The sequence below is a fragment of the Paroedura picta genome, chromosome 5 (genome assembly GCF_049243985.1).
Source record: "Paroedura picta isolate Pp20150507F chromosome 5, Ppicta_v3.0, whole genome shotgun sequence".
Taxonomy (NCBI): Eukaryota; Metazoa; Chordata; class Lepidosauria; order Squamata; family Gekkonidae; genus Paroedura; species Paroedura picta.
In genome coordinates, this window is record NC_135373.1 from 60,837,162 (window position 1) to 60,851,454 (window position 14,293).

Genomic DNA, 14,293 nt, shown 5'->3' on the forward strand with positions numbered 1-14,293 from the left:
TGGTCTAACAAAGTAACAGGTTATATCTTAGCCACTTATTTCTGTTCACATGTCAGATCCAAACTGAAGCAGTGACTCATTTCAAAATGAGCTGGTAATTTGCTAAACTCTAAAGGCATTTTATAATGGAATGCCAGGGGTGTGTGTGTGTGTGTGTTTTAACTGAATTTTAAAATACAGCAGAAGTTACTAAGGGACAGGTCAGTTCTAACTGTACAAATTGGGAAGGTTTGGAGCTGGACAGAAGGGTACTTTCTTTAGTCAGAGGTAGAGATCAAACCAAAATCCAAGCAGAGGAAGGAGACAGAGAGAAGGCACATGGAGACTGGCACTCAAAGCAGGACTGAGCACAGCGGGTGGGGGTGGGGCAAATTCAGAGCATACAGCACCATCAGGCACGGCTTGGGAAGGATTCTGGCTTGAATAGAATGCAGAATGCTGGAAAGTAAAATGAATGCACTGAGTGAAAGTGGTCAGAAGGACTTAGAGATGGGAGTCCAGGAGGCATGGGAGTTTCTTAAATGTGAAATACTGAAGGCTCAATCACAAATCTATTGAGAACAAAAGATGGAAGGAGCCTAAGGAAGCCAAGTTTGCTCCATAAGCAGCTGTCAAATGATTTGAGGAATAAAAAGAGTCATTTAGGAACTGGAAGGAGGGTCTTATCACTAAGGATGAGTATAAACCAAATAATCAATTATTGTAGGGAGAGTGTTAGAAACGCTAAGCTCAATATGAGCTTAGGCTAGCAAGAAGTGCTAAAAAGTTTCTTTAGTTATATTTCAAGTAAGAAAAAGAGTAGGAACTCTGAAAGACCACTGTGAGGAAAAGAAAGTGAAATTATAACAGATGATGATGAAGAGAGGGCTGAACTGTTTAACTCCTATTACCCCTCAGTCTTCTCTTGTAAGGGAAATCGTGCTCAATGTTGCAATATCTCACAACGGGGGGGGGGATGGGGATGGAAGCTTAGGATCATTGTGGGGGGCAGTCTATAAACATCTAGTTTATTTAAATGAAACAAAGTTTTCTGGGCCAGATAAATTGCATCCAAGGGTACCAAAAGAACTTTCCAATATCAACTCTGAACTGCTGTTCATTATTTTTGACACTTCCAGGAGAACAGATGAGGTGCCAAATGATTGGAGGCAGGTGAATGTTGTCCCCCTCTTCTAGAAAGGGGGAAAGGAGGATATGGGTAACTACTGACCTATCAGCTTGACATCTGTAGCTGGCAACATTTTGGAACAAATCATCAAACAGTCTTTGAGCAACTGGAACTGAGAGCCATGATTTCTAAGACCCAGCACAGGTTTTGCAAGAACAAGTCGAGAAAGTGACTACCTTGCTGGATCAGGGGAATGCTGTGGACAAAGTTTATCTGGATTTCAGTAAAGCTGATTATCATGCCCAGATTACGGGAGCTGATGGTACCGTTTTACTCTGCTCTGGCTCGGCCTCACTTGGAGTACTGAGTTCAGTTTTGGGCACCCCAGTTGAAGAGGGATGTTGACAAACTGGAATGTGTACAGGGGAGGTCAACAAACATGGTGAGGGGTTTGGAGACCAAGACATATGAGGAAAGGTTGGGGGAGCTTGGTCTGTTTAGCCTGGAGAGGAGACACTGAAAGGGGATCTGATAACCATCTTCAAGTATTTAAAAGGCTGCCATGTATAGGATGGAGCAGAGTTGTTCTCTCTTGCCCTGGAGGGATGGACCAGAACCAATGGGATGAAATTAATTCAAAAGAAATTCTGTCTAAACATCTGGAAGAAGTTCCTGATAGTTAGAGCAGGTTCTCAGTGGAACAGGCTTCCTCGGGAGGTGTTGGGTTTTCCATTTTGGGGCATTTTTAAACAGAGGCTGGATAGCCATCTGATGGAGAGGCTGATTCTGTGAAGTTTCAAGAGGGTGGCAGGTTACACTGGATTAGCAATAGGGTTGTGAGTGTCCTGTATAGTGCAGGGGATTGGACTAGATGACCCAGGAGGTCCCTTCCAACTCTATTATTAACTAACTAATTAAAAGGGAACTAAGGAAAAGTAGACTCAGAAGCATGTTGCAAACAAATTTGGCTTCCTCAAACAATGTGGTCTATCCGGTCATGTAAGGAAAACATTTTAATGGAGTTGCTGATGTTCACAGGAATTTTTAAAACTGGGAGTGATAATAAGTAGGGTATATATGAAAAAACTATGAGACATCATGCCCCCAAGTTCTCCACATGGTTGTCCTTCCAGTTGGCATTTCCCACAACTTATTCCATTGCTCTAATTTCTTCTCCCCTTCTACTGACACATCTTTGATTCCCCCCCCCCTCATTTGACCCTTTCTGTTCTGTTGTCCCCGCCCCCTTACTGGGAACATTCAGGGCTTAGCCTCTTTTCTTGTTTTCTTCTCTATCCACATTTTAATTATTGTTTTCTTTTCTCTTGATCACCTCTCACTAACTCTGTTCCTTCTTTCTGGTGATTCCTTCTTCCTCCAACTGACCCCCAGTTTCAAAATAGAATCATAGAATCATTGAGTTGGAAGGGGCCATACAGGCCATCTAGTCCAACCCCCTGCTCAACGCAGGATCAGCCCAAAGCATCCTAAAGCATCCAAGAAAAGTGTGTATCCAATCTTTGCTTGAAGACTGCCAGTGAGGGGAAGCTCACCACCTCCTTAGGCAGCCTATTCTACTGCTAAATTACTCTGACTGTGAAAAACTTTTTCCTGATATCTAACCTATATCATTGTACTTGTACTTTAAACCCATTACTGTATGTCCTTTCCTCTGCAGCCAACGAGAACAGCATCCTGCCCTCCTCCAAATGACAACCTTTCAAATACTTAAAGAGGGCTATCATGTCCCCTCTCAACCTCCTTTTCTCCAGGCTGAACATTCCCAAGTCCCTCAACCTATCTTCATAGGGCTTGGTCCCTTGGCCCCAGATCATCCCTGTCAGTCTCCTCAGTACCCTTTCAATTTTATCTACGTCCTTCTAGAAGTGAGGCCTCCAGAACTGCACACAGTACTCCAGGTGTGGTCTGACCAGTGCCGTATACAATGGGACTATGACATTTTGTGATTTTGATGTGATGCCCATGTTGATACAGCCCAAAATGGCATTTGCCTTTTTTACCGCTGCATCACACTGCCTGCTCATGTTTAGTTTACAATCCACAAGTACCCCAAGGTCTTGTTCACACACAGTGTTACTTAGAAGCGTATCCCCCATCCAGTAGGTATGCTTTTCATTTTTTTGACCCAGATGCAGAACTTTACACTTATCTTTATTAAATTGCATCTTGTTCTCATTTGCCCATTTTTCCATTGTTGAACTCTGTCTCTATCATCTGGAGTATTTGCCAGTCCTCCCAATTTGGTGTCATCTGCAAACTTGATGAGTAGTCCCTCCACCACCTCATCTAGATCATTAATAAATATGTTAAAAAGTACCGGGCCGAGCATCGAGCCCTGAGGTACCCCGTTACTCAGCTCCCTACAGTCTGATGAAACACCATTGACAACAACTCTTTGAGTGTGGTTCCCTAACTAATTCCCTATCCACATAACTATCTGAAAATCCAGATTGCAGTCCTTCAATTTATCCATCAGAACATCATGGGGAAAGCTTTACTAAAATCCAAGAATATGACATCAACCGAATTTCCACGATCCAGCAAACCTGTTACTTGGTCAAAAAAGAAAACCAGGTTGGTCTGACAGGACCTGTTGGAGACAAATCCATGCTGACTTCCTTGGATCACCAAATTGTCCTCCAGATGTTTGCAGATCGCTCCCTTTAATATCTGCTCCATTATCTTACCCACAACAGAGGTCAGACTCACTGGTCTGTAGTTTCCCGGGTCATCCTTCCTCCCTTTTTTGAAGATCGGGATAACGTTTGCTCTCTTCCAGTCCTCCGGGACATCTCCAGTCCTTAAAGAGGTCCCGAAGATAATGGACAAGGGTTGTGCAAGTTCTCCGGAAAGTTCTTTGAGCACTCTTGCGTGCATTTAATCCGGCCCAGGGGATTTGAACTCATCCAGTGCAGCTAAATGCCTCTTGACAACCTCCCTGTCCATGTCAACCTGCCACCCAGACTCTATCTCTTAGCTACTGCCATCTCTATATATGCCTAAACTCTTTGACCTGTGGGAAAAACAGATGTAAAATAGGTGCTGAGCCCTTCTGCTTTCTCTGCATCCTCCGTTAGAGTTTGTCCATCTGCACCCAACAGTGGGCCTATTGCCTCCTTTACTTTACGTTTGCTCCTCACATAACTGAAAAATCTTTTCTTTTTACAGTGGGCTTCCCTGGCCAATCTTAACTCACTCTCAGGTTTGGCCTTTCTGATGATTGATCTACAGTGCCTAGTAACCTGTAGGTACTCTTCTTTAGAGCTCTGTCCTTCCCTCCATTTCCTGAACATTTCCCCTTTCTTTCTTAGTTCCTCTTGAAGTTCTCTGTTCATCCAAGTAGGCTTCTTAGAGCTCCTGCAGTGTTTTCGTCTTTCTGGGATAGTCATTGATTGAGCATGCAATAGCTCTTGTTTGAGTAGCGCCCACCCTTCACATGCTCCCTTACCTTCCAGCACTCTCATCCATGGTATGACACTCATCATGTCTCTGAGTTTATTAAAGTTTGCCCTACGAAAATCCAACATCCGCATCTGGCTATAAGCTTCCTTGCCTCCCCATCTCAAAAGGAATTCTATGAGGACATGGTCACTTCCCCCTAGGGTCCCCACTTCCTTCACCTCATCCACCAACTCTTGCCTGTTGGTCAGTATTAAGTTCAGTATGGCTGAACCTCTTATGGGTTCATCTACCATTTGATAAATGAAAATAAAACTTCAAAAAAAAAACCAAATAAAACTTCAGCAGCCATTTTGGATTACCTAGGCAACTTCCAACCACATTGGTCATGTTGTCAGCAATTGCCTAGCCAGTAAATAATGTCTGCCAAAATATCATGAGGCGGTTTTACAAGATCTCATCATCTGAAAACTTTTGCATTTCGTTCCCACCTTTTAATTTTTTTTCAAACTTTGAAAAGGGTAGCTTGTCCTAGCTCTGTAGAATTATTGTTTCTATTCAGACATGGCCCTGTTTTACAGATTTATTGAACTGTACTTTGAAGCATAGTTCAGAATTAGTTACTTGATTTTGTCAATGGTACATTTTAATTGCAGAGCCAGACTGGTTAACAACCTGTAATCCTGAATGCCAGGTGAGTCCAATTCTCTCAAAGGTTGTTATCCAGTGAGCTCTGCTGGAATCAAGGTAAATGAACAACTGATCCTCTTCTCTACTGGTTATCACCCTTTGTATTGGAACTGGTCCAATACTGTAAATATTTGGGACAAATCTGGAGTTCCCATGTTCTGGGCTAACTATTTAAAGAGCATGTATGTAGCATATAAAAAAGCACGAACTATTCATGCACAGGGCAGATCAAATGTGCCAGTCACACTGCTGATGTCCTCCAGTGGGGCATATTATGGCTTTTCTGGTACATGGAAGCACTTGTGATATCCCCCATTTCCCAAATCCTTTTAGTTCTCTAGATTGATAGCTTTGCATGGCTGTTTAAGAAGCTTTAGCAGTCTTGCTGATACTTGTTTAGTTTCTTTTAGCCTCATGGAATTATGTTTTATAATGTTTTTTAAATCTATTTCCATTTGCTAACTGCTTCCAGCGCCTTTTGTGATTGAAAAGCAGCCTAGAAGTTTTATAAACAAAATAAACCAACATCAATTATGCAAAATTCCTAGTAATTCAAATTCTATGTATGATCCTTCTGTGAATATTAGCATAAAACCAATTCAAACAGTCCTCCTGTTAACCAAATCTTGGATTATTCAAACTGCTTGCATATCCAGCAAGCAATCTGGTTAATTGATGATCTATATGTGTAAGGGCTATTCAATTAGGGCCATTTTCTTAGTGTTAAAATATGGGAGCTAAAATGAGAATCCTTGGATTCACTACAACAAATCTTCATAATTTAAGAAGCCATATGTGCCATTTTATTTGACTGACATTTTATGGTACTTTATAGGTATATGCTTCTGTATCAACAGTAGTTGGAAAAAGAAGGGCTTGTATCAACAGGCAAGGGAAATCACAAAGGTGCAAAAATCTTTAATATGGTGCAGAATGTGGTCGGCTTATTCCAGTGCTTTTAAAGTTGAAATTGTTCTTTTTCAAGGAATTTGGTTTTCCAATTCTAATATACTTAGAGAGCATTTCTGACCAACAAGAAATTAGTATAAAGTAGTGCCATTCTTTGTTATATAGAATAGCCAAGGAAGAGCCTAATGATAAAGAACATTTCACAGAAAAGGAAGCAGAACTCTTTAAGTTCTAACCTGGCATGAAAGCTTAAGTAAGGAAAACTAGCTTTTTGAGTTCAATTAGGGAAGAGAAGTAGCATGAATATTGCCACACACCTTGTTTTCAATAATGCTAAACAAATCAACAAGGTGTACCTGCATATTTTGTTTCTTGTTATCCCATGGATTCAGTGTCTGTCTGTTCCAGAGTAAATAACTATCAAGCTCCCAGAGCAAACCATATTTTTACATTTTCACAGATAAATGGAGTAAGATATAAGGAATAAATGAGAATCTTTATACATAAAAAGCTTACCATCTTTCCAACAAAGTGCCAAGCCTCTGATTGGCCATCACTTGGGAATCCCCCCCAAGTTGGGATTTATTTTTATAATTTTATGATTTTATTATACTAATTTAATTTAAGTTATTGATAAACTGTAATTTTACCATGTATGTTTGTGATTTATATGTTAGATGCTGCCCTAAGCCAGCATGTTGGGAGGGGCAGAGTATAAATTGAAAAATAAATAAATAAATGATAAGAAGAATGTAGACTGATAAAGTATTTCACTGATTTTTTTAACCAGTATATTCCACAATGCTACCTATATCCAACAGAAGTATCTTGAGATGTACGCCAGCTGCTAGGCTATGAAGTCACAGGACATTCTTCACATCATGGAGATAATATAGGACAAAGAATATAGGACAAAGAAGTTGGATCTAGTACAAGCTACCCATTCTAGAACATCCCTGCCAAGCTCAGGAAAACAGGGGTGCAACTGTTGTTCACTGAGGATCTTCTGTATGGGCACACGTGGGGATTGGCTTCAGCAGGCCTGCCATAGAGTTAAAACCTGCAGGGACACTGTGTATCAAAGCTGGAAGAGCTTTTTCCTGCACAAACCATCGTAAGCTTCAGAGCTCCAACTCTCCCACCCTCAGTACCTCTAGCACTATCAAAAGAGAATGCAACAAGGCCATAGAGAGGATATATATATACACAGAAGATCTTCAATGAGTGCAACCATGTTTTTATCATTGATCTTCTGTGCAGTCCCACATGGGGATTCTAACAAACTACTCAACAGGAGGTATGCAATGCTCTCCTCACTTGAACAAGGAATGAACAGCCTTGCCAACTCATGCTTCTTGCTTCGCTCTCAGGTGTCAGCTAAATCGTTGGATAGCCCACCCAGCTGTCTGCATGTGGAGGAGTGGGTAATCAAACCCAGTTCTTCAGATCAGTCTACTTCTTTTAACCATTACACCATGCCTTATTCCTTCAAAACACAGTGTTATTTTCAGGTAAAACATCTTACGTCTAAATAGTATAAGGATCTCTCATTCTTTGTACTTAGTAAGGGGAAGTACACTGGCAAGATAATCTCTTGAGAAAAGTGGAAATTTGAAATAACATTTTGGAGGAAGTGAATACTGGGTCTGAGAATCACCCTCTCAAGAAAAATCTTCAAGAACAGAAGGTCCGCCCACAAGGCAGCTAATTCACAAACTCATAGACGAAGGTAATAGATACTATAACATGAACTGTACTGGTTAGTTTAAAAATGCCCCAGCTTGAACCTTACTGAAGGGTTTGCAGCCTAACCCTATGCAGGCTTCCTCAGCTGTAAAGACAGGGAATTCAGGGAGACAGACTCCAGGCAAGTGTGCATTGGATGCTGGCAGTTTTGCATAACTCTGGCAGTATAAAGACCGGTGTACGCCCACGGATCTAATAAAGCTTCAAGGGGCAATTTAGACGGATGCCAGTTTCCGGTTGCAAAGCAATCGATTTGGGACTTGGGATGGTAAGCAAAACGATGTCTCTCATCACGTCGAGTCCGAACCTCATCTCCCTTGGCCAGTTGTCATTTTAACCCGCTTTCGTTTTGCTCATTTGCAAAGCGAGTCCGACAGGGATAAAGCTGGGGTTCTTTGCGCGTTTACTTGGGAAGAAGTGCCGATCAATTGGGAAGGGGGGGTTTACTCTCGAGTATACCCGCACCGGTTCACGTTCGCAGCCACTCCAATTTCTCTCCCATCATTTCTAGATGTGTCCACGAAGGCCACCGAACAACCGGTTTTTCTGTCTTTGGCTTGGTTGGGATTTCCCCCTCCCCTCCTTTTTTTTTTTTTTTTTGCAGCGCGCACACATCCCCTCCAACAGCCGCAGCGCGGAGGGGGGAGGGCGAGAAAGCGCCACGAGACAAGCTTGGAGACAGCCGCGTGCCGCCCTCCGAAGCGGCCGTCTGAATTCAGAGCGCGCGCACACAGAGACACAGACACAGAAACGCGCACACTACTCTCGGCTCGCTTTTCCGGGGAGGCTCCGGGAGGCCGCGCTGCCTCGTTCCCCACCTCTGCCCAGACCCTTGGGAGTTTCAGGAAAGGGTTAAGGAGACGCTGGCCAGTCGCCCCGAGCAGGAGAGCTCAGCCAACGGAAGCGGCAACGGCGACGCCGGCCGCTGCAGCCAAGAGGAAAGAGCGTCGGGCTTGCACTGAGGCGTGACCCAAGGCAGCGGGAGCCGGCCCCGCGATGGACTGCAAGAGCACGAGGCGGCTGGCCGGGGCTGGCTCCTCTTGCCGCAAGGGAAAGGCGCCCGTGCGCGCCCTGGCTTGACCCGAAGAGCAAGGCAAGGCAAGACGTCTGCGCAGCACCCTTGGGCACCCCTGGGCGAGCTTGCACCTGTGGGCGGGGCCGCCTTCCCGCTTTCGAGAGCCGCAGCCCCGGGTCACGCTCCCTTTTTTGGTGGTGGGCGGGGGGCAACTTGGCCAGTGCTGAGCGAGAAGTTTGCCGCCGGCGAGGGCGGGCGCGCGGGTTTCTCGTGGAGCCTTTGGCCGCCAGTAAGAGGCAGAGCGGCAGCGGGGTGCGGCGAGGCGCGAAATAGCGGCTTCGGCGATAGCGGAGAGGTGCTGGCCGCTTTGTCGGGACCTCCCTTTGCCCGCCCCCAGGCAGGTTTGCAGGGCGCCCTCGCTCATCGGCTGCTTTTCGACGGGAGTTTCACGGGAGCTGCGCGTCGCTGAGGGAGACTTGGCGGGGAGGGCAGTTCCGTGCCGGCCCGTTTGATATTTGGCGAAGCCGTGGGCCGAACTGCCGCGAAAGGCGGGGGGGAAGGCGAACTCTGACACCGGGGAAGTTGCACGGCCGTGCGTTCGAATTACAGATTGGACGCCAGTTCGCACCTCCGCCGAAGCTTAGCGTTCCGCTCGACGGCCGGGTGTTCTTTCGGAAGGAAAGTTCGGGAGTCCTCCCCGGGCTCTAATGAAGCGGTTCCCGAAGAAGGAAGCCCAGTTCCCGACGCCTGTTGGCTTGGCTGGCCCGAAGCTGCTGCCAGCGGCTGCCCCGGGTTGTTGATGCCCGGCCTCGGCGCTGCTTTTGGAAGATGGTTCTCTTTGGGATTACACGTGGCGAAAGGCGGTCGCTCCGAGGCAGAGCGGGCTGGTGAGACTCTACCTGACGCGCTGTTTGCTCTGGGCACGTCGTTGGCTTCGATGGCTCCATCTCCCAGGAGAAGCAGCAGGACAGATGCCAACGCTCTGCCAAGCGCCTCCTCAACTTTCTGGGCAGTTATGATCTTGGTTGGCCTCCTGATCGCCTACTGCAGTAAGTCTCGCTGTAGCCACATGTGGGGGGTTAGAGGCCCAGGTCCTCTTCCTTGGGGGCAAGTGGTCTGAAGTCTAGGCCAACCTATCAGAACATCCCGATGCATCGGGTTAGGGTGACAAACAGCATTTCTCAGGGTTCTAAAAACTGCTGTAAAGAAATGGAAGGGCCCTATAAAATGTCATGAAATGCAAGCTGAATGTTTTATTCCGCTATGGAAAGAAATACACAAGCTGTTACTTACGGAGCAGACTTTAGTATTGTAAATTCTCTGAGACCCTATTTATGTCTCTAATTTGAAGCATACTTCCCTTGGTGTCTCCTTATCCAGCCCAAGGTTTCTAGTTCCCCAAGGCTTCATGCAGAGAGGTTGGCATTAATTTCTTTAGCGAGAGGGAAACTTGTCCTGGTGACAGATGTCTTGATGTCATTGACATCACTTTCAATTACTTAGCTAGATTTGTAGTGTCTTCTGTCGACTTGATAGTATGACAATGGCAGTATGGTCATATCCTTAGCGTACCCTTAGCATTATTTCTGCACCATAAGACAGATTGCTGTCAGTTTCCAAATTGAAAGACTACCTGATTTTAATTTATTTTCTATATGGTGCATTTCAGACTCCTGCTTGGTTCAGCTAAAAATTTAACTATAAAGGCAATATGATAAAATGTTCCTTGTTTGAAGCATTCCATTTTGTAATGTGGATCAGTGGCAGTTCTTGAGCAGACATGTGTTTGGTTATGTTCTTGAATGTGGAGGGGGACAGGCTGCCATTTGATCAGCAACAAAAAAATTACAGTTTTGAGGCTTCATAAAATAAAATGGTTCAATTGAATTCTCATGTAAGTCTGAGTTCAAGGGGAGGGGGATTCTGACTTTATTTTTGTGGTGTTCAGTACCTGACAACATGTCACTGAAATCTTTTTTTTCAATATTAAGGAATTAATTCAGTAATACATTGAGCTCACAATGAGAATCAGACATATTAGTAAGTTAAAGATTTATTTTTATAACCTGCCTTTCCTGTGTAGTGTAGGCGGGTGACAACATGGTTAATAACAATAATAAAATCATAACAATTTATCATCCATATTCTTCTGCTCCTTCTCTCGAACAGTACTAGGTTTACCATTCCTCAGCCAATGTTGTGGGAAATTGTAGTGAATTATGAAACAGTTAATCTTATTATGTGTTTTGCCATGCTTGAAATCTACACTCCATTTACAGTCTTGGACATTAACTTTTGTAAATAACAGACTTGCATACTTTCAAAATAAAACCCCGTAAACATTTGTTGGAATACTTCATATTTGAACTGCAATATGTTAAACACATGTTTTTATTTAGTAGTCCATTTTTAAGTAATAACTTGCAATATGTGTTTGATGTGCAATGATCAATACATACATATATTGTGTAGTCTGCAGTAGTTAAACATTCATTGGAGGATGGCAAGATGGACTAAAGTCATTCCAGTGACTTTGACAAAGGTATTTCTTATCACGTTGTATATGTTTATATCAGTATTGTATTGTTTTTTTCAAGCTATTGAAGGGAAGAGTTTCTGTTTGGTCTACTTGGACATTCCACTGTTAGCTAGAGAGAACCTTAACTTTTTAAAACATATAAATCCTGGCTTAGTTATTGTTCAGTATGCTATAACTATTGTATATCATGCAACTCTGAGCAACTGCCAGACAGCAGAATATACATCGTGTCAAGATATACTATCATTAGTCTTTCAGTGAATCATAAGCAGAATTAAACCTTTCTTCAGTGGATTTAGAAGAGTTTAGGATTTCACTGCTCATGACTGAGTAATGCAAATATGAATAAAGTATCATTTACATAGCACCTGACCACTATAATATTTGAAAATTGTTATTTAACCTATCTTCCCTGGAAGAACAGTAAAAGTGCTGAGTTGTGAGAAGAGCTGTTGCATACAGTTTCTGATATGCTTTTCTTTGGCTTATTTTTAGTAAGATGAACATTAAAACATTTTATGTTCCCTTTCCAGACTGGAGACATGGAATCGATGTGTTGAAAATGCCTTTTATTGAGGCCATTTAACAATTAACAAATAATGACTATTTCTTACATGTTCATAACTCTTTTAATTTCTTGATCATTATAATCAGACACCACCACAACACACACACATATTGTGTATTTTGAAAAAGAAACCCATGCATGCATTAAATTTAGCATCCTGAGTTGAAAGAATATAAGTTGTTACAGTTACTGCAATTTTTTGACTTTATTCATCTCTGGGGAATATCAACTTAATTGAAATATTGTTTTCTTTGGTCTTTTGTTTCTGTTTTGTTTTTTAAAAACTCAATATGAATATTTGGGTGTGTATGAAAAATGATGCTGATAAAGATTGTAACCCACAATGTTACAAAATCTTTAAAAATTCAGATTAGCATTGTGTAATTATAACTGTATTTTTAGTTGCTTTAAGTAATAGTTGCTTGGCATGTCCCCAAAAGATGGCAATCTGACAGCTTTCTTTCCTTAAATGCTTGGTTTATACTTAGGGATAGTGGCTCCACCCAATGGTTGAAGGAGAGACCTGTACTAGACCAATTAGGTTAGTTGCTATAGTGATAAAGCTTTAACAGGCATTTCCTCTGGAGGAATATCTCCAGGGTTATGAAGGCTTTTATAGAGGCAGTGGAAAGACTAGGAGGAAGTGCCTCTGTTTATAGAGTAGTAAAATAAATTTCAATAAGGCCCTTAAAACCTTAGTCGGGTTTGGGCGTTTTGAGCAGTTCGTATAGAACATCCAGTTGCACAACAGAATGGAAAACTATTGGCACCTGATCTGTAGTATAATCTAGATTTGTAAACTCACTAAACGCTGTAGATGGGAAAGAAATTTTCTTTAAGCTCAGTGCATCTGAGATGTTAGTAGAGTGGTAAAACATATGCCTGCAAGCAAAACACATACCTCATTTATCACTCTATCCAGAATACCTAGATAAATTCATACTAAACTAGATAATTGAACAAGGCGACTATTCTGGTAACAAGGGAGATCATTTGGGCGATCATTTTAGAGCCTTCATAGTAGAGGACTGTTACATGTGAAAATGTAATTATATGGCAGTGTAATGCTCTGTGTGTGTGTGAAACACTTTAGGTCAGTAGTGTAACATAAAACTATTTTTGGAACAATGATATATTAGTGATAGAGTTCTTAGGCTAAGTCTTGAATCCCAAGGTACAGGTGGACTACGAAAAACTAAAAAGCAGTTAAATTGTATTTCTCCCCCTATGGAAACGTTTGGGCAGAGACTTCTAGGTGCTGGTGGTACACTTAGAGCAAAGGTGCATATGTAGAATTCAGACTCCTTGCACATTTGTTTGAATGAAGTTGCCTTGTACAGTTCTTCATTACAGTTCCTAGTATTCATTGATTAGTTCTGTTTCTTTAGCAATGATGTTGCATAGAAGTATAAAAATGATGTTTAAAAGAGTGGAAATTTATAATATGTATCGTAAGAACAAGCATAGGTTTTCACTAAGCGATGTCATATTGTTCAGTCTCTGTTACTTTGTTTCCTGTTTTGGAGATCCAAGTACGTATGAGGGAAATGCTTGTGTAGGATCTGCTTAAACAATCAAATACAAATTTACAAAGAGTTGGGACTGATGGGGGCAATATCTAAACCTTTCTTAGAGGACTAGTGTGAATGTATGGAGAAGGATTGTTCCTGCTGGGAGGGAGAAGCTGTAGTCCTCTGGACTGTAAGGCTCTTCCTAGGCAGAGGCAGAACTGAACCAGCTGGGTTGGAAGAAAGAACCTAGGAGACAGTTGCTGGAAAGGTGAATGTTTGTTTGTTTTGCCTTTGCTAAATGGCTAAATTACAAGGGAGCATTAACTGCTTTGTGAGGAAGAGTCTGAGGGTGAGTGGGTGCTTGAAGATTGGAGAATGTGTGCTTGGAGAGTGGTGTTTTTGTCTTGTCAGTTTGGGTCTTCTGTCTGTTGCTCATTGACCAGACTGTTTGCCTGCGGCTGATTACAGGCCCACCCTTTACTGTTGCTGCTGAGAGGTGGTGTTTGTGGGCCTCTGAACTGTAAAGCTCCTCCTACACAGAGGCACAAGTCAAAGGCTATCTGCCTGTGGTTCTTAGTCTAGGGACTCTACCTTTAAACCGCACACGAGTTATAAAGATAGAAAGCCTGCAGGCAAACAAGGGCTCTCCTGTGTTTTCTAGAGAGTGTCATATGTATGGTTATCTATGCACTGGGTAGAAATCATGGCAATGTGCTTGCTGCATGAAGCTTATGGCTCTCAGGGAAAAGGTTAATTCTCTTGAGTCTAGGGTTGCTGACCTTGAGAA

The 14,293-nt window shown here is 42.8% G+C and overlaps 1 protein-coding gene across 4 annotated transcripts in view; it reads left to right on the forward strand.

Moving 5' to 3' along the window:
- The first annotated feature begins 8,535 nt into the window (after window positions 1-8,535).
- Window positions 8,536-14,293, forward strand: part of TAFA5 (TAFA chemokine like family member 5) — a 373,750-nt gene continuing 367,992 nt past the window's right edge. For 2 of the 4 annotated variants that reach the window (XM_077338251.1, XM_077338252.1), the window contains exon 1: window positions 8,536-9,937. In XM_077338251.1, coding sequence (XP_077194366.1) covers window positions 9,688-9,937 — 250 coding nt within the window. In that variant the 5' untranslated portion in view covers window positions 8,536-9,687. The remainder of the gene's footprint in view (window positions 9,938-14,293) is intronic. The other 2 variants (XM_077338253.1, XM_077338254.1) reach the window with 2 other exon arrangements.